The 27,171-nt window shown below is 56.2% G+C and overlaps 3 protein-coding genes across 5 annotated transcripts; 1 reads left to right on the top strand and 2 right to left on the bottom strand.

The window, feature by feature from the left end:
* The first annotated feature begins 761 nt into the window (after positions 1 to 761).
* Positions 762 to 5,161, top strand: RAB3A (RAB3A, member RAS oncogene family). Its single transcript, XM_074528708.1, has 5 exons — positions 762 to 903; positions 2,258 to 2,485; positions 3,006 to 3,124; positions 3,211 to 3,335; positions 3,711 to 5,161. The coding sequence occupies exons 2-5, from the start codon at positions 2,258 to 2,260 to the stop codon at positions 3,899 to 3,901; spliced, it is 663 nt and encodes a 220-aa protein (XP_074384809.1). The 5' UTR covers positions 762 to 903; the 3' UTR covers positions 3,902 to 5,161.
* MPV17L2 (MPV17 mitochondrial inner membrane protein like 2) lies at positions 3,735 to 11,207 on the bottom strand. 3 transcript variants are annotated; one of them, XM_074528710.1, is made up of 6 exons: positions 10,942 to 11,207; positions 10,337 to 10,536; positions 9,311 to 9,481; positions 8,309 to 8,385; positions 8,080 to 8,208; positions 3,735 to 6,677 (listed from the first exon to the last, which is right to left on the bottom strand). In XM_074528710.1, the coding sequence occupies exons 1-6, from the start codon at positions 11,202 to 11,204 to the stop codon at positions 6,621 to 6,623; spliced, it is 897 nt and encodes a 298-aa protein (XP_074384811.1). In that variant the 5' UTR covers positions 11,205 to 11,207; the 3' UTR covers positions 3,735 to 6,620. The 3 variants fall into 3 exon arrangements, with proteins under 3 accessions (XP_074384811.1, XP_074384813.1, XP_074384812.1); XM_074528712.1 differs by having other exon boundaries at positions 10,337 to 10,505; positions 10,942 to 11,070; XM_074528711.1 differs by lacking the exon at positions 9,311 to 9,481.
* Positions 11,208 to 11,804: 597 nt separating this feature from the next.
* Positions 11,805 to 19,034, bottom strand: DUS3L (dihydrouridine synthase 3 like). Its single transcript, XM_074528707.1, has 13 exons — positions 18,914 to 19,034; positions 18,343 to 18,625; positions 17,002 to 17,862; positions 16,600 to 16,641; positions 16,374 to 16,526; positions 16,165 to 16,281; positions 15,808 to 15,873; positions 15,616 to 15,726; positions 14,279 to 14,375; positions 13,038 to 13,113; positions 12,496 to 12,684; positions 12,253 to 12,381; positions 11,805 to 11,980 (listed from the first exon to the last, which is right to left on the bottom strand). Exons 1-13 carry the CDS (start codon positions 18,955 to 18,957, stop codon positions 11,908 to 11,910), a joined length of 2,241 nt encoding a protein of 746 aa, XP_074384808.1. The 5' UTR covers positions 18,958 to 19,034; the 3' UTR covers positions 11,805 to 11,907.
* Positions 19,035 to 27,171: the final 8,137 nt, after the last annotated feature.

Below are 27,171 nucleotides of genomic sequence, written 5' to 3'. Positions count from 1 at the left end.
CTGAGCCTGGATCCATCCCTAATTCTGGATCCATCTCTAATTCTGGAACCATCCCATAGCTGGTTCCATCCTACAGCTGGTTCCATCCCCATCGATGGGTCCATCCCATGGCTCCATTCCTGCTCGCCCACCCCATCCCGTGCCACCCATCCCGTGCCACCCCACTGTCCCTGAGGGCCGTGCTCCACATCCCCGCTGCCCACCCGTGCCCACCGCATCCGGCTCGGTCCTGCCGGCGCTGTGGGTGTGGGATGAGCCTGGGCAGGGGCCAGGAGCTGCACGGGCACGGAGAGCACGGAGGCCCCCGGGCGGGGCAGGGCAGGGCAGGGCCCGGGAGGCTCCGGGGCCAGGGCAGTGCCGCTGCCCTCGGGCCGCCATATGCTGCCGGCCCTAATCCCCGCTGGAGCCGCAGGGCGAGGGAGGACATGGCCGCCCACCTGCGCACCAGCCCCGCCTCAGCGCCAGCCGCCCTGACAAGGCAAGGATCAGCCTGCCCGCCACTGCAGGCCTAGGGAAGGCGTCGCGATAGCGCGCCATGTCGCGACAGGGATGTTGTCAAATCTCGCCCCCCCCCTTTGAGCGGGAATGGTTCGGTCTACACCCCCGCCGGCGCACAGATGGTTCATCCCGTGCCCCGCGGAGCGCGGCCGGACCGCACCACTGCGCGCTGCCGGAGGGAGGAGCGGCGCCCACCACCGCGCCGGGAGGGGGGGTCTCCTCCCCCTCGTCCGCCCGCTGTCCATCAAAGCGCGCCGCCGAGCCAATCAGCGCCTCCCTCAGGGCCGCGCCCGTGACGTCCGGGCTCATTTGCATAGCGAGCCCCGCCCCTCAGCCGACGTCACCCAGGCTCCGCATCTGCTGCAGTCGCTGCGGGGAGGAGGCGGCGGCGCGAGCGCGGCAGAGGTGAGACCCCCCCCCCCCCCCAGCACCGGGACCCCCACCGGGACCCCCCCCACAGCGACATCCCCATCGGGACCCCCCCCGAGACCCCCTGTGTGCCCCCCGGCACCGGGAGGGGAGGGGCGGCTGCAGCGGAGGAGACGGGAGGCGGGGGGGGATGATGATGATGATGATGGATGCGGCGCGGGGGGGGCTGCGCAGGGCCTGGGGGGGGGTCTCGATGCGGCGGGGACCGAGTGGGTGCAGCGGGGTCGGGCCTGCGGGAAGGAGCAGGAGGTGACCCCCTCCCCATCACCACTCTGACCTCCCCCCAGTCAGCACCCTGAACCCCCCAGTCAACACCCTGACACCCCTATCAGCACCCTGACCCCCCCCATCAACACCTTGAACCCCCCAATCAACACCCTGATCTCCCCATCAGCACCCTGCACCCCCTCCCTGCATCGCCCTGCACCCCCCATGAGCCCCCTCTATCAACCCCCCCTCCAGCACCCCCCCAAAATGCTCATCAGCGTCCAGCACCCCATTCCTGCATCCCCATCCCGCATCCCTGTGCTCCATCCCGCATCCCCCCTCTCCTCCCTGGGTGCGCACCCACCTCTGTGCCCCCTTGCCTGGCATCTGTGTGTCACCCCCCGGTCCCCGTGCCATCCCCCGGTCCCTGTCACCGCGCCGGCCGCGCCGTGCGGGGGCACCGGGCACCGCCGCCGGTGCCATTTTGTCACCGGGAAGATGCGGGAGAGGCTGCGGCGCCCCGGCCGCACCCGCAACGCCACAAGGCAGATCCTGAGAGCCACGGCAATTCCTGGGAGCCGTGTTAAAGCCTGGCAGCCGTGGCGATTCCTAAGAGCCAAGGCAATTTTCCTGGGAACCGTGGCAAATCCTGGCAGCCGTGGCAATTCCTGGGAGCCATTGCAAAGCCTGGAAGCCACGGCAATTCTTAGGAGCCGTGGCAATTCCTGGCGGCCGTGGCAAATCCTGGGAGAGCCACAGCAATTCCTGAGAGCCATGGCAAAGCCTGGGACACGGCAGTTCTTGGGGCGATTCCTGACAGCCGTGGCAGATTCTAAGAGCCACAGCAATTCCTGAGACCTGTGGCAAATCCTGGTAGCCGTGGCGAATCTCTGTGGCCGTGGTAAACGCTGTGGGCCACGTGCCCCACATTTACCATGGACACACCGCGGCTCCCTGCTCTGCAGGTGACAGGAGGTGGCCTCTCCCTCTCCGAGCCCTTCAGGGCAGGGTGACCCATTGATGGCCACGCCACGGCCCATCCTGAGCCAAAATACCCCAAATCCGTGCTGGGAACCGGCTCCGAGCGGGGCCAGCCCCGTCACGGCCTCTCCCCACCCTGCAGATGGCGTCGGCTACTGACTCCCGCTATGGGCAGAAGGAATCCTCGGACCAGAACTTCGATTACATGTTCAAGATCCTGATCATCGGCAACAGCAGCGTGGGCAAAACCTCCTTCCTGTTCCGCTACGCCGACGACTCCTTCACGCCCGCCTTCGTCAGCACCGTGGGCATCGACTTCAAGGTCAAGACCATCTACAGGAACGACAAACGCATCAAGCTGCAGATCTGGGTGAGCACTGAGAGCCCCCGGTGCCCCCAGACCCCTGGGCTGGGCTGGGGCGGTGGGGAGGGGGCGATGGTGGTGTGGGGAGATGGATGGTGGGGGTGGTGGTGGGAGTGATGGATCCTTGGTGTGGGGGTGATGGTCACTGTGGGGTGATGGTCACTATGGGTTGGGTGATGGTCAGTGAGGGGTGGGGTGATGGATTCTTGGTGTAGGGGTGATGGTCACTGTGGGGTGAAGGTCAATGTGGGATAATCCCTGGTTGGGTGATGGTCACTATGGGGTGATGGTCACTCTGGGATAACGCTCGGTTGGGTGATGGTCACTATGGGGTGATGGTCACTCTGGGATAACGCTCGGTTGGGTGATGGTCACTATGAGATAACGCTCATTTGGGTGATGTTCAGTATGGAGCTGCCCCACCACGGCGGTTCCAGGCAGGGGCCGGACCTGCCCCCATGGTGAGGCCCCTCTGGGGGTGTCACCGCACCCCTGGGGTGACATTCAGCTGTCCCCTGTCCCCCAGGACACGGCGGGGCAGGAGCGGTACCGCACCATCACCACCGCCTACTACCGCGGGGCCATGGGCTTCATCCTCATGTACGACATCACCAACGAGGAGTCCTTCAACGCCGTGCAGGACTGGTGAGCGCCACGGGGGGCTCTGGGCACCCCACAGCGCCCCAGCCGCCCCCTGCCCGCCCCTCTGATCCCCCTCTCCCTTCCCCAAGGTCCACCCAGATCAAGACCTACTCGTGGGACAACGCGCAGGTGCTGCTGGTGGGGAACAAGTGTGACATGGAGGACGAGCGCGTGGTGTCCTCGGAGAAGGGGCGCCAGCTCGCCGAGCACCTGGGTGAGCTGGGGAGGGGGAGCCCCCCACCATGCCTGCCAGCCCACAATTAATTTAATTAAGGGCTTAATTCCCTGCGTGTAATCGCTCTGCTGTGGTACCGGCGGTGACTTGGCGCCTGGTGACAAGCACAGAGTCACTGCACAGCTTCAGCTCTCTGTGAGGGGCTGGGGGGAGGATCTGGGGGGGTTCTTTGGGTGGGAAAAACGGGATTTTGTGGATAGTGGGGGGCAGGTTGCAAACCCTTTAAATATTGAATGAGGAGGAGGAGCCACGCAGGGCCGGATCTTTGACGTGGATCTTTGACGTGTCCCTTGTCCCTCTGTCCCCTTCCACACTGTCCCCCCCCCCACCTGCCTCCTTCTCCCACCACCGCAGGGTTTGAGTTTTTCGAGGCCAGCGCCAAGGACAACATCAACGTGAAGCAAACCTTCGAGAGGCTGGTGGACATCATCTGCGAGAAGATGTCCGAGTCGCTGGACACGGCCGACCCCGCGGTCACCGGCGCCAAGCAGGGCCCCCAGCTCACGGACCAGCAGGCCCCCCCCCACCAGGACTGTGCCTGCTAGGGGCCAGCCCCCCCCCCCCCAAAAACCCCCCCAGAATCCCCCCAAAATCCGGTCAGTGCACCCCAAACCCCCCCCCCCCCCCACGAGCTCCTCCTCTTGGGGGTCCCGCGGGGGCTTTTGCTGCTGATACCTCCGAAAGGGCTGCGGCCCCTCTAGGAGCCCCCACCCCAATTCATTAGGCTATGCCCCCCCCCCCCACCCCTTAATTTATTTTTAAGCCTGGGCTGGTAGAAAACTTCCCCCCCCACCCCTCCTCATTCTGCTTTTAATCACTGTCAAGAAACCATCACCCCCAGCCCCATTTGCCCTGGTGAAACCCACCCACCCACCCTGTCCTGGCACCCCTTGCCCTGGAGACCCCCCTGCCCTTTTTCCTTCTCTGGGACCCCCTTTCCTGGAGACCCCAATTGTCCTGGAGACCCCCCCTGTCCTGGGACCCTGTCCTGGTACCCTCTGCCCTTTTCCCTGCTCTGGGACCCCCTTTCCTGGGACCCTGTGGCCTGGAGACCCCTGCCCTGGAGATGCCCCTGTCCTGGGACCCTCTGCCCTTTTTCCTTATCTGGGACCCTCTTTCCCGGAGACCCCCTTTGTCCTGGGACCCCCTGCCCTTTTTCCTTATCTGGGACCCTCTTTCCCAGAGACCCCCTTTGTCCTGGGACCCTCTGCCCTTTTTCCTTATCTGGAACCCTCTTTCCTGGAGACCCCAATTGCCCTGGAGACCCCAATTGCCCTGGAGACCCCCATTCTTGTTACCCCCTGCCCTTTTTCTTGCCCTGGGACCCCCTGTCCTGGGGATCCCCCTACCCTGGGACCCCCTTCCCAGCGTGTGGGTGCTGTGACAGGACCCCCAAATCCCCCTCCCCAAATCCATCCCACCCCTTTTGCCCCCCCAGAGCTCCTGGTGCAGGGGGCTCTTTGTGGCCGCTCCCCTGCCCCTGCAGCTGGATGGATATTTTCCTGACTCTTGTTTATTTGTATAAATAGATGCTAATTTATGCTCCCGCCGTCTTCCTCCTTGTACATACAGAAATTCCTTGTAAATAGGCGTAGGAAGTGACGCTGTGCGCGTGACCTGCTGTGCTGTGGCCGTGGTGGTGCATTTATATATATTATATATATATATATTCTGATTTTTTTTTGTTTTTTTTTTTTTTTTTTGGTTTCTCTCAGTGTGGTAAACCTTGCTTGTGAATATCACTTTTAAAAAGAAAAACCCACCAAAAAAAAAAAAAACCAACCACCCCACCCCCACAACCAAACGATGACAGAACTGTTATTATTATTATTATTTAAATAATAAGATTTCAGATGAAAAAATGAATTCAATGCATCGGCGAGGCCGAGCCCACTGGAGTGAATCTGCCCCGGTTTGGGGAGGCTGTGGGGTGAACAGGGCTGGTTTGCTCCAGGGCTTTGGGATCTCGTGTTCCTGTAGTTCTGTGCTTCTGTGGAGACTGTGAATAAGTGGATATTCCCGTAGCCATGACAGAGCTGCCCTTTATTTATTTCTCCTGGAGCGCTGTGTCTTTATTTTACAGATTTCCCTCTGTTTCCCCCCCCCAGTCATGATTCCATCTCCTTCCCTCCCCCTTTCCCCCCCTCCTCTTTTTTGTGAAGTTTACTTATGGAAGAGTTACACTGTACTGTACAAATGTCAAAAGTGTCAAAAAAAAAAAAAAAGAGTACAATTTCCTAAAAATCACTGTATTAAAAGAAATGTTGTGAAGAAATAAACCAATGCTGATCAGAAGTTCCTCGGGGTCCCTGAGTTGCCAGAAAGGAGCAAAATTAATCAGATTTTTTTAAAAATTATCGTCCTCCCAATGGCTCCTGCTGCTGCTGAGGGAGGAGCTGATCCCCCCTGGGTATGTGACAGCAGGGACCAGGGCAGAGCATGAAGGCACAGCTTTAAAAATCAAATTAAAAACCCCCATTTAGACAATTCTCATTGACACTGGCAATCATTCAGTCCTTGGGTTATGCAGGGAGGGTGCAGCTCGCCCAGGGCTGGGAGCACGGGGATGTGATGGCCCCAAACTCTGCCAGAATTTGGCTCCAGCCCCCCCTGAGCCTCTGCAGAGCCGGCGGGCGCAATCACAGCCCATTTCCAGCCCTATTTATAGAGGATCCAGGTGGCTGCAGCCCCCGGAGCGGAGGGAGTGCAGTGATTCCATCCTTGAGCTGGGGAGAAAAGCACGAGGGGAAGGAGAGAGGAGCTGCAGGGAGAGCAGAGCAGCAGCCCCAGTGCAGCGGGGCTGCAACGACCTTAAATCCCTTCCAACCCCTCCCAGGCTGCTCCAACCTGCCCTGGGGCAGCCCCAGCTGCTCTGGCAATTCCACTCCAGCCCTCACAGAAAACAATTCCTTCCCCATTTCCACTCAGTGAGGCTGGAAGGCGCTGGAGGAGCAGCAAGGGCCTGGTTTGCTCTGCAGAGGGAACAAAAATCCAGCCAGGCCCTTCCCAGGGGCTGCAGCAGCTCCTCCTCACCCCGGCTCTGCGGGCAAATCCCACAAGAAATCACTTTACAGCTTCTCCTGCAGCAAGAGATTGTTCCAGCCCCAGCCCACGGCTGTAATTAGCAGATGAGTTAATCAGCAGCAGGCACATGGAGGGGGGTGGCTCTGGCCGTGCCCCCCCTCGGCTGGGGCGCTCCACAAAGGCCAGGAATGCACGGAAATCCCTCTGAGTCCGTCTGCTCTGGAACAGCCTCGAGCCTCCCTAGGCCCCGGCGCTGCTCGGGCTCTGCCGTGGGGGCTCCTGCCCGGGGCTGCGGGGCTGCAAAACACCCAGGGTGAGGTGGGTGAGGTGGGCACTGCCCAGAGGGCAGGGAAATCATCCTGCCCCTGTGCTGGGCACTGCCCAGAGAGCAGGGAAATCATCCTGTGCTGGGCACTGCAGGGAAATCATCCTGTGCCTCTGCTGGGCACTGCCCAGAGAGCAGGGAGAGCATCCTGATCCTGTGCTGGGCACTGCCCTGGAGCAGGGAAATCATCCTGTGCCTCTGCTGGGCACTACCCAGAGCAGGGAGAGCATCCTGATCCTTTGCTGGGCACTGCCCAGGGGCCAAGAAATCATCCTGCCCCTGTGCTGGGCACTGCCCTGGAGCAGAGAGAGCATCCTGCCCCTCTGCTGGGCACTGCAGGGAAATCATCCTGTGCCTCTGCTGGGCACTGCTGAGGGCACACCTCGAGGGCTGTGGGGCTGCAAAACACCCAGGGTGAGATGGGCACTGCCCAGAGCAGGGAGAGCATCCTGTGCTGGGCACTGCAGGGAAATCATCCTGCCCTTGTGCTGGGCACTGCCCAGAGCAGGGAGAGCATCCTGATCCTCTGCTGGGCACTGCCCAGAGAGCAGGGAAATCATTGTGCCCCTCTGCTGGGCACTGCCCAGAACAGGGAGAGCATCCTGATCCTCTGCTGGGCACTGCCCAGAGCAGGGAGAGCATCCTGTGCTGGGCACTGCAGGGAAATCATCCTGCCCTTGTGCTGGGCACTGCCCAGAGCAGGGAGAGAATCCTGTCCTGGCTGTGCCCCACAGCTTGGAAAGGACTTTGAGACACCTGAGAGCATCCAGAGGGGGCAAACAGAGCTGGGAACTGGGAACACAAACCCTGAGAGGGAGCTGGGGGTGCTCAGCCTGGAGAAAAGGAGACTCAGGGGTGCCCCCAGCACTCTGTACATCCCCTGAAAGGTGCCTGTGCTCAGCTGGGGCTGGGCTCTGTCTACAGAACTGACACAACCAGAGCACACAGCCTTGAGAAATACAGGTGGGATATTGGGAAAAATGTTTGTATGGAAAGAGGGACAGAGCTCTGGAATGGTTTTCCTGCGGGCGTGGTAGAGTCACCATCCCTGGGTGTGGCACTGGGTGCCAGGGTTTGGTTGAGCTGTTGGGGCTGGGTTGGATTTAATGACCTTTATGGTCTCTTCCAACCTGATCATTCTGTGAATTTGGGGGAATTTTGGGGATTCCTGGGGATCAGGGAGGTGGTGGAGTCACCATCCCTGGGTGTGGCACTGGGTGCCAGGGTTTGGTTGAGTTGTTGAGGCTGGGATGGACTCAATGACCTTTAGGGTCTCTTCCAACCTGGTCATTCTGTGAATTTGGGGGAATTCTGTGCATTTTTGTGAATTGTGTGAACTCGCAGGGCTGGCAGGGGCTCAGGGGCAGGGCTCACCCTGTATTTGAGGTAGGACAGGTAGGTGTCCCAGCCCAGGGTCACCACGTTGACGTAAGCCACACGGAACGGGGGTGGCACGAAGAGGAAGTTGAGGATCTGCGCCGCCGGCCACACGCTCCAGTCAGCCTGGGGGGGGACAAGGAGGGGACAAAGGGGGACAAGGGGCAGCTGGGGGGCTGCCCTCGGCTCCCAGCAGCACACGGGGGCAGCTCAGGGAGGGAATCACCTTGTACATCTCCCAGAATTTCTCCTTCAGCTCGTCCCAGCTCTCCTGTAAGGACTGGCCCTCCAGGGTGCCGATGGCTGTGGGGACAGGAGGGGTCAGAGGGGATTGGGGAGGGAATTGGGGTGGGAATTGGGGTGGGAAATGGAAATTGGGGAGGGAATTGGGGAGGGAAATGGGGTGGGAATTGGGGTGGGAAATGGGGAGGGAAATGGGGTGGGAATTGGGGTGGGAATTGGGGTGGGAAATAGGAAATGGGGTGGGAAATGGGGAGGGAAATGGGGATGGAAATGGGGTGGGAATTGGGGAAGGAATTCGGGTGGGAAATGGGGTGGGAAATGGGGTGGGAATTGGGGTGGGAAATGGGGTGGGAATTGGGATGGGAATTGGGGTGGGAAATGGGAATTGGGGTGGGAAATGGGGTGGGAATTGGGGAGGGAATTGGGGTGGGAAATGCCCCAAAGCCCTCCCAGTGTGGGCAGGAAGGGCAGCAGGGAGGGAAATGGAAAGGAAAGTGAAAGGGAAGGCACAGATCTGTGTGGGGAAGGGCTGGGGCTGTGCCAGGGGTGGGATGGAGGTCAGGGAATGTTCTGGGATTTGGGATGGAGATCAGGGAAAGGTTCAGGGGTTTGGGATGGAGATCAGGAAAGGGTTCTGGGGTTTGGGATGGGGATCAGGGAAAGGTTCAGGGGAATTGGGATGGAGATCAGAGAAAGGTTCTGGGATTTGGGATGGAGATCAGGGAAAGGTTCAGAGTTTGGGATGGAGATCAGGGAAAGGATCTTCCCCCAGAGGGTGGCACTGAATTCCCCCAGGGAATGGCCCCATCCCAGCCCTGCCAGAGCTGCAGCGATGCCTTTTGTCAGTTCTGTGAGGTTCATTCCGAATTCCCCCCTAAGCCAGCCCAGAACCTGGCACCACCAACCCCAACCCCTCAGGCCCCACCAGGAGCTGCAGGGCTGTGATTTTGGGCCCGGATCAGAGCCCCCCGAGCCCCCCACGTACCCATGAAGTACCAGGCTCCCATGGTGGGCGATGCCACCAGCTGGTCGATGAGCACCTTCTTGATGCCGGTGCGCAGGCAGCGCACGCCCCGCGCCGGCAGCGCCCAGTCCAGCCACAGGTACCAGTAATGCATCAGGGGGCCCAGGCTGCAGCCCACCACGAACATCCTGCCTGCAACCACAGGGACAGCACGGCTGGGGGGCAAGGAGGGCACTCGGGGGGAGAGGAATTCAGCACTGGCAGGGTGGGGATGGGTTTCATGGCTGTTGCTGGAGCCCTGGATGGATCCCAGGAAAGGTTCTGGGGTTTGGGATGGGGATCAGGGAAAGGTTCAGGGATTTGGGATGGAGATCAGGGAAAGGTTCAGGGATTTGGGATGGGGATCAGGGAAAGGTTCAGGGGTTTGGGATGGGGATCAGGGAAAGGTTCAGGGGTTTGGGATGGAGATCAGGGAAAGGTTCTGGGATTTGGGATGGAGATCAGGGAAAGGTTCTGGGGTTTGGGATGGAGATCAGGGAAAGGTTCAGAGATTTGGGATGGAGATCAGGGAAAGGTTCTGGGGTTTGGGATGGAGATCAGGGAAAGGTTCAGAGATTTGGGATGGAGATCAGGGAAAGGTTCAGGGGTTTGGGATGGGGATCAGGGAAAGGTTCAGAGATTTGGGATGGAGATCAGGGAAATGCCATGAAAGTATTTGGGGCAGGAATTCCTCCCTGTGAGGGTGGGGATGGATTTCCCCCAGCCCTGGAAGTGTCCATGAGGGCATTTTGGGAAGGAATTCCTTGCTGTGAGGGCAGGGATGGATTTCACCCAGCCGTAGATCCCTGGCAGTGCCCCAGGCTGGGGTTTGGAGCAGCAGAAGGGTGAGAGGTGTCCCTGCCCTGGCAGTGGGACTTGGCCAGCCCTTCCCAATGCCCACCAGTGCCCATCCCTGGCCTGGCAGTGGGATTTGCCCCTCCCAGTCCATCCCAGCCCCTCCCAGTGCCCATCCCCGGCCTGGCAGTGGGATCTGCCCCCTGCTCTCACCCGTGCGCCCCAGCTGCAGCTGGCTCTGGGGGTGCTTGCGGCGGTGCCACTCCTGCTGCAGGACGTCCCCGGCTGCCAGGAGCCCCCCGCAGCTGACGGTGTTGGTGAGGAGCAGCAGGCGGCCTGAGAACAGCGAGCGCCACGAGCGCAGCAGCATCCTGGGCACGGCCTGGAATGGCACAGCACAGCCTGGGCACGGCCTGGGCACGGCAACAGCCTGGGCACGGCCTTGGCACAGCCCCAGAGTCACTGCTGGCTGACCCCGTGCCCGCCAGCTCTCCCAGTTCAGGCTGGGTACCCTCCCACTGCCCCCCAGTTCTCCCAGTTTGGGCCTGGGTATCCCTCAGTTATCTCAGTAAGGGCCTTGGTACCCCCCCAGTTGTCCCAGTACCCCTGTGTCCCCCAGTTCAGGGCTGGGTACCCTCCCAGTTCCTCCCAGTGCCCCCCAGTTCTCCCCTCTGTGTGTCCCAGTTGCCCCTGCCGCACCCTCCCAGTGTCCCCACTGCTCCACAGCCCCCGACCCCTCAGCCATCGCCTCATTGTCCCCCGGTGCCCCCATCCCGCCCCGCTGCCCGCCCCCCGCTATCTCCGTACCCTGCACTTACCCCGCTGGGTGCCCAGCGCCCCTGCCCGGACACCCGCCCGGCTCCCGGTGCCTGCGGTTCCTCCCGGTCCCCCCCGTGCCCCTCCCGCCCCTACCGGGCGTTACCGCCACCCGCACACGGAACCGGCAGAGGGCCACGTGACAACAATGACGTCCACTTCCTGCCTCCGCCATGACAGCTACCGAGGCACAGGAGGCCGCCATGACGGCTACCGAGGCACAGGAGGCTGCCATGACACCTACCGAGGCATAGGAGGCCGCCATGGCACCTACTGAGGCAAAGGAGGCCGCCATGACGCCTACCGAGGCACCAGCTCGCCCAGGGGTTGCGGTGGGCTGATCTAGGGATGGTCCAAGGGATCCCCGCGGTGCCCCAGCCCTGCCCCGTCCCTGTCACCGCGGTTTGGGGGCAGCAGCGTGGCTGGGGAGCTGTGGTTGCCTGTGGAGGTGGCCATGCTGGGTGTCAGCAGTGCTGGGACCATTGCTCTCCCCACTCTGCTGGTGCCACTGGGGTCCCCCAGGTGTGGGGATGCTGCTGGGACCCTCCAGACTGTCCCCAGAGCCTTTAGAATTCTTTGAGAGGCTTCTTTTTGGAGCTTGAGCATCAGCTCTGTGTCACCTTGGTAGTGACACGTCTCATTTGCTTCTCCTGTGTTTTCCAGAGGGGCTGGGGGAACGTTGCTGCTCCTCGTCCTGGGAGTTTGTCACTCCCAAGGACATCCTGGTGGGAACTGGGGCTCTTTCCCAGCAATGTGGGACAGCTGGGCCAGCTCTGGCTGTGAACTGGAGGCAAAGATCCCCTCACTAACAGGAGTTTGTCTGCCAGGATTGGTGTGGGGCTCGCAGAAAGGCAAAAAACTCACCAGCTTTTAAAAACATCAGCTTTATTCCAACTGCCAGGAGCCCTGCTCCTCCTCATAGCCCATCCAAAGTCCTCCTGATGCCGAGGGCCAGGGCCAGGCCAGCCCTATCTGTAGGAATTGGCCTTGTGCTTTGGCAGGAAGGTGAAGCTGGGCGGGACGGGGCCCAGGAGCAGCTCACTGGGGGAAACAATCAATCACAGAATTAATCCAGAGACCTCAAAGCCCACCCAGTGCCAGCCCTGCCATGGGGGGACACCTCCCGCTGTCCCAGGCTGCTCCCAGCCCTGTCCAGCCCGGCCTTGGGCACTGCCAGGGAAGAAAAACAACAAAAAACCAAACCCAAGGAGGGTTCAGTGCTCAGTGCCCAGCTGTCAAACAACCCTGTGGCCCTACAGGGGCTCTGCCACGTCCCTTTTGAGCAACTGGAATGAGATTTGATGCCTCCTGACCTTATTTTGATCCAATCATCCACGTTCTGGCTGGCCATGAGGGTCTCCAGGTAGTCCCTGCCCAGGTAATAGGGCGGCCGCTCGTTGATTTTCTGAGGTAGATGTTCCAGTAACCCAACTGGGATGTACCTGGGATAAAATGAAATAAGTGCTAAAATAAATGATAAAATAAAATAAATGATAAAATAAAATTAATGAATTAATTAATTATTGTTTAAAATCCCCCTGGCTGGGCAGCATCACCTGCACAGGAAGGAGAGCCACTCCAGCAGGAATTTCCTGGTTTTCTCCACTCCCTGAGTGTCTGAGCCCCAGTGCTCGAGGCCAAAGTTGGTGAAGTCCTTGAGGATGTCAAACCTCTCCCTGGAGGAGATATCCCAGTGTCTCTGCTCCTTGATTTCCGTGAAAAGCCAGGGTTTGATCAGTGCCCCTCTGCAGCCAAAGAAAAATAAAATAAAATAAAATAAAATAAAATAAAATAAAATAAAATAAAATAAAATAAAATAAAATAAAATAAAATAAAATAAAATAAAATAAATAAAATTGTTATTCCCATCACTGATGCTCCTGAAGATTTGAGACATTTCCCAGCACTGATTTCTGCTTTAAATCTTCTTTTCCATTCCAACTGATACAAACTGATTTCTCCAATTTTCAGGGTGGTTTCACTGAGAGGAAATTCCATGCTTTGGGTTTGTTTAGGGATTTTTTTAATCCTCTTTTTATTTTTTTCCCCCCTCTGGAACCACCAGAGCTCAGGAGTGAAGGGAAACACAAGCACTTGCCTTGCAATCATGATTCCAGAAACTCCCATCTGCATGGCTCGGTTTGCATCTTCATAGGACAAAATATCCCCATTTCCTGCCCGGAGAGGAGCAGAAGCCAGAGGTCAGAGAGATCCGTGAGGACAAGTCAAAGTGAGCTAATGCAGGCATGGGATGAAATTCAGCATGGACACAATGTCCCAGGGCCAGATGGTGCAAAGAGGCTCCTGCTCTGGATTCCCAGGGATGTTTCTGATGGATGTTCCCTTACAAGGGAAAAAGGAGTTTTCTCCTCTGTTCTCCTTCAGTTTCCCTGAAGGCTCAGGGATTTTGTGCCACAAAATCCAAGAAAACCTGTTAAAAACCCAAGTGATTGGTGTTCCTTCCTTCTGGCACCACATCTGGCACCAGGGGTGGCATTCACGTTTTCTGAAAAATCCCTTTTGCCAGGATTTCTCTCCTGGGAAGGTGAAAAGCCTCAGAGAAAAAGGGAAACAATAATTAATTATCTCATTTGCTTCTCCTGTGTTTTGCTGCTTTGGAATGTGGTTGGAGATTGTTTATCCAACAGGTGATTGTTTCATTGGTTTCATGTGAATTGTTTTGACTCTTTGGCCAGTCAGGGTCAGGCTGTGTCAGGGCTCTGAAAAGAGTCAGAGTTTTTATTATTATCTTTTTAGCCTTCTGTAAGTATCCTTTCTGTATTCTTTAGTACATAAAGATTATGTCTCCACACTGCATTCTGCTTTGGCACAAACACAGGCACAGAAAATGAGATCAGAATATTCTTGGGAAGAATTGTGCCTTGCTTTTGTCTGTGAACAGAAATGGGGGGCTATTTCCTGACAGGCCAAGGAACCAAAGCACCATCACTATGGGTGAACAATCCCCATATTTCTTTCTGCTTTGGCACAAACACAGGCACAGAAAATGATAAGAATTGTGTTTTTCCTTTCTCTGAGGTTCAGAGAATGTGAATCTCAGAAATATTCTTGGGAAGAATGATGCCTTGCTTTTCTCTGTGCAGAATAATATGGGGCTATTTCCTGACATGCCAAGGAACCAAACCACCCTCACTGTGGGTGAACAATCCCCACATTGCATTCTGCTGTGGCACAAACACAGCAGCAGCGAATGAGACAAGAATTGTCCTGATCATTCTTTTCTCTGCTTCTCTCAGGTTCAGAGGATGGAACCCCCCAGGAACACGCTCTTTTGCCCCATTTTGAGGGGGTTTGAAATGCCAGGGGTGCCCCACGTACCGAACAGAGGCATGGGGCTGGCCAGGCGGGCGCACTCGGCGATGTAGGCCCAGTCCGCGCTGCGCGTGTAGCGCTGCTCCCGCGAGCGCCCGTGCAGCTGTGGGAGAGAGCAGGGACATCACTGCAGGGACAGCGCCATCACCATGGGGAAGGGAGCCCTGGGATGGGCCTTGGGATGGGCCTTGGGATGGACTCTGGGAGAGCTGCAATGGTTTTTATGGAATCAACATCGGGATGGGCCTCAAGATCGATGAGCGCTGAGAACAGAGGTGGGTAAAGGATCTCTTGGGATCTACCTCTGGGTTCACAGAATTCACAGAACGACCAGGTTGGAAAAGACCTTAAGGGTCATTGAGTCCATCCCAGCCCCAACAGCTCAAGTGAACCCTGGCACCTTGGGATCAACCTCAGGATCGACCTCAGGATCGACCTAGGGATCAACCTTGGGATCGATGGGCACTGAGAGCAGAGCTGGGTAAGGGATCCCTTGGGATCTCCCTCTGGATTCACAGAATTTATAGAATGACCAGGTTGGAAAAGACCTTAAGGGTCATTGAGTCCATCCCAGCCCCAACAGCTCAACTGAACCCTGGCACCTTGGGATCAACCTAGGGATCAACCTTGGGATCGATGGGCGCTGAGAGCAGAGCTGGGTAAGGGATCCCTTGGGATCTACCTCTGAATTTACAGAATTTACAGAATCACTGGGTTGGAAGAGACCTTCAAGATCATCGAGTCCAACCCAGCCGAGATCAACCAATCAACCCAGATCAGCCTCAGCATCAACCTCAGGATTGATGGGTGCTATGAGTAGAGCTGGGTAAGGGATCCCTTGGGATCTCCCTCTGGATTCACAGAATTTACAGAATCACTGGGTTGGAAGAGACCTTCAAGATTATCGAGTCCAACCCAGCCCCAATATCTCAACTGAACCCTGGCACCTTGGGTTCAACCTTGGGATGTGCCTTGGGATCGATGGGGGCTGAGAGCAGAGCTGGGTAAAGAATCCCTTGGGATCCACATCTGGATTTACAGAATTCACAAAGTGACCAGGTTGGAAGAGACCTTAAAGGTCATTGAGTCCATCTCAGCCCCAACACCTCAACTGGACCCAGTGCCACATCCAGGCTTTGTTAAACACACCCAGGGATGGGCCCTTCCCAAAACATTCTGGGATTCCGTATCATGGACCCAAGGCTCAGGAGCAGGGAGGAATTTTCTCTGCACCTGAATTTTCCTTTTATAAGCAGAGGACACTAAAAGGCAGGGGAAGGTCACCCCAATGTGATCTCCAGGCAGAACTCCCCAGGCACCACCCCACAGCTCTGTCCCCGTACCGTGACCATGGACGCGCCCCACTCGCGGATCCTGGGGATGATTTTGTGAGCCACGTTGACCTTCTCCTGCACCCCAGTGCGGATCTTCACCGTCAGGGGGACATCCAGCACCTGCAGAGGTGGGAAGGTGAGGCCAGGCTGGACTGGGCTCCACCAGCTCAGCTCAGCTCAGCTCCAGGAGCTCCCACTCACCGAGTTCATGCCGCGGACGATCTGCTCGAACTTGTTGGAGCGAGTCATGAGAGCACAGCCTCCTCCCTGAGGGACAAAACGTGGAGCTCAGGACCTTCCCCACACACTGGAGAGTCCTTGGGGCACCTCAGAGTTTGGAGAAAGTGGATTCTTCAACCAAAATCACTCCAGAGTGCTTTTCCCTCCCAAATCCCACCAGGGAGAGACAGCCATTCCCTGCTCCTTGAGCAGCTTATTCCCCTTCTCATGAGATCATAAATGGACTGGGAGCTCTGGATCAGACTGGAAAGAGCAATCAGGCAGCAGAGGCTGAGGACAAGGATTCATGGAAGGAAAATCCACCACAGAACTTCTCACCTTCTTGTAGACCAGGTCGATGGGACAGCCGACGTTGATGTCAACAAAATCCACGTCGATTGTCCTGTTCAGCAGCTCTGCACACTTGGTCATGGTGTCTGGAAAGGCTCCCTCCAGCTGCCAGAGGGAAGGAGCTCCCCTGAGCTCCAGAGGCAGCTTTTCCCCTGGGAAGGGAGCCCTGGGTGGGCTGTGGGGTGGGAAAGCCTCACCTGCACCCCGAAGATGTCCTCGGTGTGGTGGCGCTTGAGCAGAGCCCACTCGGAGGACTGGCCCTGGAGCAGGTTGGTGCACACAGCCATCTCCCCACAGGTGACATCCGCCCCAAAACGTTTGCAGATCCGTCGGAACGGGAGGTTTCCACACTGCCAGGGACAGCAGGGATTGTCAGGAGATCTGCTCTGTTCCAGCCGTGCCCACAGTGAGTTACCAACCTACCGTGGTCAGTGGAGCCAGGTACAGCTTGCCTTGGATATCCAGCTGGAAAACAGGGATGGAGGAGCAGGTCAGCAGAGCTGCAATGGTTTTTATGGAATCACAGAATGGTTTGGCTTGGAAAGGACCTTAAGGATCATCCAATTCCATGCCCTGGCTATGGGCAGCGACACCTTCCACCACCCCAGGGTGCTCCAAGCCCTGTCCAGCCTGGCCTTGGACACTTTCAGGGATGAGGCAGCCACAGCTGCTCTGGGAATTCCATCCCAGCCCCTCCCCACCCTCACAGGCAGGAATTCCTTCCATGCTCTGCCTGCCTCCCCCAGCTAAAGGCTCTCCAAGGGGGTTTTTCCCTCTTTCCACGCACAATCTCCACCACGGGAGCAGGACACAAGGGTCTCTCACCTTCTTCTTCTCACATGGCCGCAGCTTCGTGATGTCCTCATCTGTCAGCGGGCCCAGGGTTGGGATGGAGGGAGCACCATCAGCTCCTTGGGAGTTCCTCATGACCTCAGGTTTGGGAGCATCCTCAGCCCTTTGGGAGTTCTGCAGAACCTCAGGTTTGGGGGTATCCTGAGCTTCTCTGGAACTCTGCAGAGCCTCAGGTCTGGGAGCATCCTCAGCCCTTTGGGAGCTCTGCAGGACCTCAGGTTTGGCAGCACCCTCAGCTCCTCTGAAGCTGTGCAGGACCTCAGGTTTGGGGGCATCCTCAGCTCCTCTGAAGCTGTGCAGGACCTCAGGTTCGGGGGCATCCTCAGCTTCTCTGGAGCTCTGCAGAGCCTCAGGTCTGGCAGCATCCTCATCCCCTCGGGAGCTCTGCAGAGCCTCAGGTCTGGGATCCTCTCCCTGCTCCTGCAGCTCAGGGCTGTCCCTCAGGCCCTCCTGGGGACCAGTGCAGTTGGACACCTCCGTGGAGCTCCCCGTGGCTTTGCCTCCCTTCCCCGCACGCAGCCCACGCAGAAACTCCTCGGCCTTGTGGAAGCTGAACTTCCTCTTGCGCAGCTGCTGCTGCAGCTCCTTGGAGAGGCCGTTCCTCACCAGCACCTTCCCCTCCCACTGCTGCACCAGGGAGGCGTTGACCAGGTTCTGGTGGCCGTCCCCGAGGTGGGCCTGGCCGAAGCGGCAGGTGACACCGTAGGGACAGCGGCCGAAGGTGTCGAAGAGGACGCAGCGCTGGCCCAGGTCCGCGGGTTTGGCAGCCAGGTACTGGGACACGTCGTGGAGGAAGCGGCAGCGCGGCCCAAAGTGGCACTGCCCGCCACAGCCCTGGGGACAGCACGGAGCAGGATGGCACAGAGGGCTCTGAGCCTCACCTGGCACCACCAGGGCAGGGAGGGAGTGGTGCCAGGGGAGGGATGGACACAGGGACACAGTGGAGGGATGGACACAGGGACACAGTGGAGGGATGGACACAATGGAGGGGATGGACACACTTCAAGGAAGGTGACACCTCACTTGTGACACTCAGCTCATCCCACGTCACCCCCTCCCAGCTGGTTTTTATGCAATTCCAGCCTGGTTTGGGTTGGAAAGGACCATAAATCCCCTCCAGTCCCACCTGCAGGGGCACCTCCCTCTGTCCCAGGCTGCTCCAAGCCCTGTCCAGCCTGGCCCTGGGCACTGCCAGGGATCCAGGGGCAGCCACAGCTGCTCTGGGCACCTGTGCCAGGGCCTGCCCACCTTCCCAGGGATGAATCCCTTCCCCAAATCCCGCTAAGCCAGGCAGAGCAGGGCTGTGTGTGCTACCTGTGTCACCGAGGGGCACAGCCTGCTCTGCTCGTAGCAGTTGGGTTTCATGCAGGGCCGGCTCTTGTTCTGCCCCCGGGCTCTCTTCTTCTCAGGACGCTCCTTCTCCTCCTCTCCAGCATTCCCTTGGCTTTCCCCATCCTGGCCGAGCTCCTCTGCCTTCACCCTCTTGGCTGGGGGCTCGCTGACCTGCTCCTCTTCCCTCTTCTCCTCCTTTTCCTCCTCCTCCTCCTCGCCCCCTGCCCGCAGGTAGGCGTGGAACTGCTCCTTGGAGGTGAGGAACCTGCGGGGAACGTGGAAAAGGGGGTCAGGAGGGGGTCGGGAGGGGGTGGTATGGGGGGGCACCGGGGCAGGAGGGGCTGGGCATGGACTGGGGGGGGGTGTGGAGAGGTCGGGAATGTACCGGGGGGTTTATGGAGGAGTCAGTGATGTACCGGGGGGTTCATGAAGAGACCGGACACATACCAGAGAAGGTTATGAAGGGACCGAGCCCGTTCTGGGTGGGTTACAGAGGGGTAAGGACAGGTCCCGGGGGGCTCAGGAGGGGCCGAGGCCCCGGTCCCGCACTCACCGGGCTCGAACCGGCGCCACACCGGGCGCCGGAGCCGCTGCCATGCTGCCGCGCGCGGCGATGACGTCAGCGGCGGGGCGGGGCCACGTGACCGGGCGCGCGCGGTATAAAAGGGCTCGGCTGAGGCGCGCTCCCCTCAGAGCGGCGGAAGCCGTAGTCTGTTGTCGTGTGTGTGCTTAGCTGTTTGTACGCCCTCCGAGGCCTGTTCGGGGGCTGCCACAGCCCCCTCATGAGTGTCAGGGTTGCCCAAGCAGGGAAAGAAGGCCATTGTGCAGCCCTTGTACCTTGGGGAGAGGTGTTGCCCCTTGTGGCAGCTCCTTAGGGCTTCACTTTGGGGACACCTGGGTGTGAGGGGGTCACAGGTGCTGCCCCAGGCCTGGGCCCTGAGGGTGGGCATGGCTGGGAGGACCCCTGAGACCAATGAGTTCAACTTACAGCAGAACAGCGTCACGTCAGCCAGACACACAAAGTGCCCCTTTGTCTTTCCTTCAACAGTTCCCTGATTTTGGGGGTGCCTTGGGGTCCCACCTTCTGCTCCCTCCTCCTCACAGCTATCAGGGGAGAGGATGCAGCTCTACAGGGAGGTGGGGTACTTGCTATGGTTTTTTGTCATTTTAGGGTTATTTTTAAGCAGTAAATGCACAGGGATGAACCAGCTCTTGCTCATGAGCTGCCTGTAGTGCTCAAGCCGCCCTTGCCTTTGGTCTGTGGGTGGAAGTTTGGGCTGAAAACCAAAAAACGCATCAGGCGTGGTGTGTCTGACCTTTCCTCCCTCCCCTGTAGCTGCCACATCTTCCTCATGTTTGTGCCACTCTTTTACACCTCTGCTGTTCCACAGCCCCTCCAAGACCCTGCGAGCCTGGCGTGTGTGGAAGATGCTGCATGAGGGGGCTGATGTCTTGTGGGTGACACATCTGGACCCTCCTGGATGACGTTTCCTTTCCAGCCCCGTTTGACTCACACTTGGCCTGGGCTGCTGAGAGGGCTGAGAAAAGGCTGTGAAATCCAAGTGCAGCAAGAGCTGGGCTCCATCTTCCCTGTCCCACGCCTTGTGCTGAATCCAAGATTTTTTTTTAGCTAGGTTCAAACTATCCATGAGGCTGGAAGTGGGGTCAGCCCAGCTTAATTTGTGGGTTTTGTCCTAATTTAGGAGCTGCTGGAACCTCTGCTCGTGGTGTTGGGGGATTCCCACGAGGTTGAGATTGTTCATGGGTGCAGGGTTCTGTGTGCACGTGGGGCGGAGGTAAAAGTGCACGTGGGGCTGGAATTCTGGTGTTTTCACGTTTCAGCTCGGTTCTTTCCAGATGCTCCATCAGAAATTGGCTTTTGGGAGGAGCTGGGGGCCCGCTGGGTGCTCCTGCTGCTGCCAAGGGTGGGCAGGTTGCACCGTGGGGCCAGGCTGCTGTGGGAAGAGCTTTGGGCTGATTGGGTGTTAATTAGTGCCGGAGTGAAATAGGAGGAATGCAAAATACTATTTTAAGCTTCAGCTTGGCCGGGGGAAGGAAGGAAGGAAGGAAACGAGGCTCTGGGGATGAATGAAGTGATTTCACTGCTGTTTTTTTGGGGCAATAAGCCCGAAGTCAGAGCTCTGCACCCGGCTGAGGTCACACTTCAGCATCTAATCCCTGCTCAGGGCTCTGGCTCGGCAGCTTTACGAGGCCGAGCCTTGGATGAGCTTCCCAACAAAGCCTTTCCCAGGCTGGACAGGGCTTGGAGCAACCTGGCCTAGTGGAGATGTCGGTGGCCATTCAGGGGTGGAAATGAGAGAGCTTTGAAGTCTCTTCCAACCCAAACCATTCCAGGACTCTCTCTGTTGGGTTTGGAGAGGTGCTGGCTCTTATCTCCTTCATCTTTTCAGCCCTTCAGGTCATGCTGAGGTTGGAAGAGGAGCTGGATAAATGTGGGGTGAATACAGAGCTTGGAAGGCCAGAACTGTCGCTCCCACATCCTCCAGCAGCTCCAGAGAAAACCAATACCCAGGAACTCACTGGGAAAGGCCAAGGCAGGAAAAAGGGAAAGGCTGATTACAGGAAAGTGGGATATAGATACAGGGAGAGCTAAGTCAGGAAAAGTTCAGCTCCTCCAAGGTCCAAGTTAAACACGTGTTAATGAACCTGCCCCTTGCACAGGCTCCCACACAAAAGTCGGATGTGTCAAGCCCTGGGGTCTGGCTACCACGGCAGGAATTGGCCAAAAATGAGGTTGTGTAAAGCCCCAGGAGCAGCTGCCATGGGGAGAGAGCTTTGTGTCGCCGGAGCTGTGCTGAGTGCTGTGACAAGCTCTGCTGGTCCCTCCTGGCCCAGGGGTGGGTTTGGGGGGCACCTCGGGGTCCTGTCCTCTGCTCAGCCCAAATCCATTCCTGCTGTGTTGTCTCCCCTTTTATCCGGTCTGGTTTCAGCAGCACAGCTTCCAGCCCTCTGCAAAGGAGACAATTCCCAGTGCTCATAAATCTCCTATCAGGAAGCTGTTTCCAAGATTAAAGCTTTAAACGTTTCCCCTCTCTGGTTTCACGTCCCAGCTCCCAACTCCCTCCCTGCTGCAATCAGCAGCTCCATCCCCTCCATCGGGGTCTCTGTGCCTCACACCAAGCTCTGCTCCAGGAAAACCTGTGCTGGGACACTGGAACTGGGCTGTGCTCCTCCAAAGCCTGGGAACGGCCACTGCAGGCTTTGTGTGTGGAGTTTGGAAATTCTCCCTGCTGCAGGTCCCTCCTGGCTGCTGGGAGAACTGGCTTAGCCTTTGGAGGAGCTAAAGGTCAATATCTGGGCAGGGTTTGGGATGAGCTCGGGGCCTGCTGTGGGTATGGGATCACTGGGAGCGTTCCTCAGGAAGGAGAATTATCCATGGTGAGGAGGGCTTGGGATGGTGTGGCTGTGGGGTTTGGGCAGGGAAAGGGATGGGGCTGGGAGAGGCAGGAAAATGCAGGGAAAGGCAGGGAGAAGGGAAAAGCAGGGAAAGGCAGGGAAAGGGATGGAGCAGGGAAAGGGATGGAGCAGGGAGCTGGGAAAGGGATGGAGCAGCAGGGAAAGGCAGGAAAATGCAGGGAAAGGCAGGAAAATGCAGGGAAAGGCAGGGAAAGGGATGGAGCAGGGAAAGGCAGGGGCAGGAGCAGGGAAAGGGATGGAGCAGGGAGCTGGGAAAGGCAGGAAAATGCAGGGAAAGGCAGGGAAAGGGATGGAGCAGCAGAGAAAGGCAGTGAGCAGAGAAAAGGACAGGGCAGGGAAAGGGAAAGGGATGGAACTGGGAAAGGGATGGAGCAGGAAAAAGCAACAAAATTCAGGGGGTAGGCAAAGGCAGGGAGCTGGGAAAGGCAGGGAGCAGCAGGGAAAGGGATGGAGCTGGGAAGGGGATGGAGCAGGAAAAAGCAGGGAAATTCAGGAGGTAGGCAAAAGCAGGGAGCAGCAGGGAAAGGGATGGAGCTGGGAAAGGCAGAGAGCAGGGAAAGGGAACGGGATGGAGCTGGGAAAGGCAGGGAAAGGGAAAAGGATGGAGCTGGGAAAGGCAGGGATCTGGAAAAGGGATGGAGCTGGGAAAGGCAGGGAAAGGGAAAGGGATGGAGCTGGGAAAGGCACAGGCCATCTGGGCTCACGTGGGAGTGCTGTAGGATCCCGGGGCTCTTGGCTGTGGCACTCAGCCCTTTGTTAGGAAAGCTTGGAGGAGACCCCAGACCTTTTCATCACACCCTAAAATTAGAGGCAGCCCAAGGCCCCAGAGCTGGGAGAGGCGGGTTCCTGGCAGGGGCTGCAGTGCTGATGGAGGAGCAGGATGTGGCTGTTCCCAGTGCCATGGCCATGGCAGCAGGGGAAGGTCCCAATTCTCCGTTCTGGGGGCATCTCTCAGCAGCCTTTGTCCCTCTCAGCCTTCATCACCCTCAGCCCTGCTGTTCCCAGGGCTGGTTTGGGGCAGTTCCATGGGAGGATCCCCAAGGAACCTTCTGTGCTGGCTCTGTGTCACCTGAGGTCACCCTGTCCCCTTTCCCTAATCCCTGGTGGCTCAGCCTGTTGGGCATTAGGGGAGCTGAGGATCTGGACAGGAAAGGTGCTTGCCTTCAGCCCTTTTATCTCTCCTTTCCTAATGCCTTGTGTGCCACCAGATAAAATCCCGTGTGCATTCTGAATTTTTATTTTTACGCGAGAAGGCAACAGTGAAATTTCCTCCTGACATTTAACTCAGGCGGTCGGTAACAAACCGAATAAACATTCCTGTTCTGCTGGGACAAAGGCTCCAAGATCCTGCTGGGACTGAAATGTTTCATCATTTCCGAAGTAAAACGTTTCAGTTTAAATAAAAAAAATAAGAACAGCAACTAAAAATGACACGTTTCAATGTTTTTCTAATTATTTTCTCCACTTTGGCTGCAGCTATTTGTCAAATCTGGCCTGGCTTCTCAAGTAGCTTTGGAGCCTTCCAAAACTGCTATTTTGGGCACTTTTCCTGCTATTGATGAATAATTTATCCCTGCCCTGTGTTCCTGCTCATGCCAGGTGTTTTCTGGGGTGTCTCACAGGTGGATGGGGCCTTGGTGCCATGGGCAGGGACATCTCCCACCATCTCAGGTGGCTCCAGCCCGGCCCTGGGCACTGCCAGGGATGCAGGGGCATCACAGCTGGGCTGGGAATCCCATCCCACCCTCCCAGGGAGGAATTCCATCCCGTTTAATCTGTGTCCCATCCAGGTGGTTTAATCTGTCCCATCCAGGTGATTTAATGTGTCCCATCCAAGTGATTTAATGCGTCTCATCCAGGTGATTTAATGTGTCCCATCCAGGTGGTTTAATCCAAGTAGTTTAATTTGTATCCCATCCAGGTGGTTCGATCTGTGTCCCATCCAGGTGGTTTAATGTGTCCCATCCAGGTGATTTAATGTGTCCCATCCAAGTGGTTTAATCCAAGTGGTTTAATCTGTGTCCCATCCAGGTGGTTCAATCTGTGTCTCATCCAAGTGATTTAATGTGTCCCATCCAGGTGGTTTAATGTGTCCCATCCAAATGATTTAATGTATCCCATCCAAATGATTTAATGTATCCCATCCAGGTGATTTAATGTGTCCCATCCAGGTGATTCAATCTGTGTCCCATCCAGGTGGTTTAATGTATCCCATCCAAGTGATTTAATGTGTCCCATCCAGGTGGTTTAATCCAAGTGGTTTAATCTGTATCCCATCCACGTGATTCAATCTGTGTCCCATCCAGGTGATTCAATCTGTATCCCATCCAGGTGGTTCAATCTATCCCATCCAAGTGATTCAATCTGTGTCCCATCCAAGTGATTTAATCTGTCCCATCCAGGTGATTTAATCTGTCCCATCCAGGTGGTTTAATGTGTCCCATCCAGGTGGTTTAATGTGTCCCATCCAAGTGATTTAATCTGTCCCATCCAGGTGATTTAATGTGTATCCCATCCAGGTGATTTAATGTGTCCCATCCAGGTGATTCAATCTGTGTCCCATCCAAGTGATTTAATCTGTCCCATCCAGGTGATTTAATCCGTCCCATCCAAGTGATTCAATCTGTGTCCCATCCAGGTGATTCAATCTGTGTCCCATCCAAGTGATTTAATGTGTCCCATCCAGGTGATTCAATCTGTGTCCCATCCAGGTGATTTAATCCGTCCCATCCAGGTGGTTCAATATTCACGCGCTCCATCCGCAGAGCCCCTGGGAGCAGCTCTGGAAAATCCTTTCCCTGGCTCTGGGAGCCGAGGGTTTGCCACGAGAGGGGGGTGTGAGCCCGTGGGGTGGCTCAGGGCGCTGCTCCATCCCTGCTGCCCGGGGGTGGCAGCTTCAGGTGGGAAATCCGGGTCAAAAAATGGGAAATCCGGGTCAAATATGTGAAATATGGGTCAAATATGTGAAATATGGCACCTCCAGCCGGGTCTCATGAGCTCTTGGAGATCTGTTTACACACCCAAGATAGCTCAGCTACCTCAGAAGGCATAAAAAAATCAGCAGGATAGATTCTGTATCTATCTATGTATTTTCTGCACATATCTGTGTTTTCTGCATCTATCTGTTTTCTGTATTTATCTGTATTTTCCCCCATCTATTTGTATTTTCTGCACATATCTGTATTTTCCCATCTATCTGTGTTTTGTGTATTTATCTGTATTTTCTGTATTTATCTGTATTTTCCCCATGTATCTATATTTTCCCCATCTATCTGTGTTTTCTGTATTTATCTGTATTTATTTTCCCCATCTATCTATGTTTTCTGTATTTATCTGTATTTCTCTATCTGTGTTCCCCCCAGAGCTGCCCCCACTGCCTCACTCTCCCCTCTGCACTGATGCAACCCTTTGTGCTTGCAGAGAACCGGTCGATCTGGCTCACCCTAATTGTTTTAATTGTTTATTTCCCCTTTCCCAGGTCAGGAACATTTCTTTCCCAGGTGTTGCTTGAGTGTGTTTTGTCCTGGGGTCTGGCTGTGAATTTCCTCAGCCACTCTCTTGTGCTGTGACACCAAAATTCCAGATTGCTCCTGCTGGGTCATCTCCAGCTCATCGAGGCAGATCCATGTACAGAAACCTTGGAGAAATTCTTTAATTTCAGCTTGAACACAGAGATTTTTTTCTTGAGATTTTTCTGGTTTATGTGTTTTCTCTCTTGATTTCTTCCATTATTTTGCAGCCCACGTGCAAAGACTAAAATGCTCAAGGAAGGGTTGGATGCTCAAATATCCTCCTGTGTGGAATATTCCCTCCCACATCAGAGGAGGAAATACAGGAAAACAAATCTTCATCTTATTTTTTTTTTTTTTGAGGAGGAAAATCCTTAACATTCACTAGATTTTAAATTTTGAACTCGGTTTTGTGATTGTGGCTTGTTACGTACCTTTATAAACCAAATTATTTTAATCCAACAAATCATTTTATAGCAAAGCTGACTCCAGGGAGGGGCTATCCATGGGATCCAAACCCTGCTCTCCTCATTTTGGGGCTTTTTCCTGGGGATTTGAAACCTTGGGAGCAGGTTCTGGCTCTGTGCAGTCGCAGCCTTTGCAGCTGAATTCTTGTGTGAAATATCCCCTCTGCTCTGCCCTGGCTGCTGCAGGGAGATTAGGAATAATCCCCAGTCCCCATCCATCAAACTTAATTAGGGCCATTTCCTAACGAGCCTTTGGGAAGACTGAGCACCTTGTCAGCACTTCCAGGAGGGAGAAGGACCCAGAGCTGGGGCTGGCTGCAGGGTGGGCTGGAAAATCCCAGCAAAAACAGCAGGAATCCAAAAAAAAAAATCTGCTCAAAAAGCAGAAAATCCCCAGATTTTGGGAAAAGCAGGTAGTGACTGATGTTGTGCTCGAGGCTCTGCTCCTGACCTGGTTTCCTGCCTCTGCCTCCCAGAAAATGGGAGATCCTGGGCACTTCTTGCCCTGTTTTTCTCTGAAGTGGCCAGGGTTTATTTTTCCTGAGGAAGGCTTTGTTTTTTAGGAGATGTCAATTGAAATAGAATCTGAATCTGTTCCAGGGAGGGTGTTGGTTGGACGAGCGTCTCGATTTATTTATTTTATTAGCATTTGTTAGTTTTTACATTGTTTATGCATCCCTTAGGTCCCATCCCAAGGAAAACACGGAGGGGAGGGGTTAAGCTAAGGCAATTTTGAAATGTCCATTAATCTCCATTTATACAAGAGAAGCTTTTTCCAGGGGTCACCACCAAAACGTGTCCCAGTTATCCTGGCCAGTTGTTCCTCCCTCTCTGATTTAGTACCTTGACAAAATGTCCTGGATTTGATTTTTTTTTTTTCCCTCAGGATTTGGGGTTTCCTGGGTTGGTTTGGGGTTTTAAATGAGAGATTTGGGCTCCAGGGAGAGCTCAAGGCCTGAAGGGGCTCCAGGAGAGCTGGAGAAGGTTTGGGGACAAGGGATGGAGGGACAGGACACGGAATGAGCAGGACAGGCACTGGTCATACTGGTTTAGGCTGTGCTTGCGTTGATTTGAGCACTTTGTGCCACCAAACAGCCCCTCAGTGCCGCACCTGGCAAATTCTCCAAAATGTCCTGCTCCTCCAGGTATTGCTTGTTTTTGTTTTTCTCAGGGTACATTTTAGTGAGCCTGACTTTCCCTCCCTTGGCTGTGGCTGGCGGAGCCCTAATTACCCAGGGCTGGGATTTGTAATTCCTGGCACAGAAGCAGCATTAATGGATTTGTTCAGTCCCGTTTTTATCAGCCTTTCCAGCCCTGCCTCTTATCTCAGAGCTCTGGGGAGGGCTGAGATGGGATTAGGAGAGGTGCGGGCCTGATGAAGGGAGGCAGAAACCGCG

This window comes from Zonotrichia albicollis, chromosome 29, assembly GCF_047830755.1.
Source record: "Zonotrichia albicollis isolate bZonAlb1 chromosome 29, bZonAlb1.hap1, whole genome shotgun sequence".
NCBI lineage: Eukaryota > Metazoa > Chordata > Aves > Passeriformes > Passerellidae > Zonotrichia > Zonotrichia albicollis.
The sequence above is the reverse complement of the archived record's forward strand: the minus strand, read 5'-3'. Positions and strand labels throughout refer to the sequence as shown.

Excerpts from the sequence above, each read along its gene's own strand:
- RAB3A (XM_074528708.1), top strand. The coding sequence starts at position 2,258 with ATGGCGTCGGCTACTGACTCCCGCTATGGGCAGAAGGAATCCTCGGAC. Across the intron at positions 2,486-3,005 it reads GCATCAAGCTGCAGATCTGG|GACACGGCGGGGCAGGAGCG; the intron begins GTGAGCACTGAG and ends CCTGTCCCCCAG. Across the intron at positions 3,336-3,710 it reads CCAGCTCGCCGAGCACCTGG|GGTTTGAGTTTTTCGAGGCC; the intron begins GTGAGCTGGGGA and ends CCACCACCGCAG.
- MPV17L2 (XM_074528710.1), bottom strand. The coding sequence starts at position 11,204 with ATGGCGGCCTCCTATGCCTCGGTAGGTGTCATGGCAGCCTCCTGTGCC. Across the intron at positions 9,482-10,336 it reads GCTGCAGCTGGGGCGCACGG|GCAGGATGTTCGTGGTGGGC; the intron begins GTGAGAGCAGGG and ends CTGTGGTTGCAG. Across the intron at positions 6,678-8,079 it reads TGTCCTACCTCAAATACAGG|CCCCGCAGCCCCGGGCAGGA; the intron begins GTGAGCCCTGCC and ends GGTGTTTTGCAG.
- DUS3L (XM_074528707.1), bottom strand. The coding sequence starts at position 18,957 with ATGGCAGCGGCTCCGGCGCCCGGTGTGGCGCCGGTTCGAGCCCG. Across the intron at positions 13,114-14,278 it reads CAGCCCCATGCCTCTGTTCG|GAAATGGGGATATTTTGTCC; the intron begins GTACGTGGGGCA and ends CTCTCCGGGCAG. Across the intron at positions 12,685-13,037 it reads TCTGGAATCATGATTGCAAG|AGGGGCACTGATCAAACCCT; the intron begins GCAAGTGCTTGT and ends CTTTGGCTGCAG.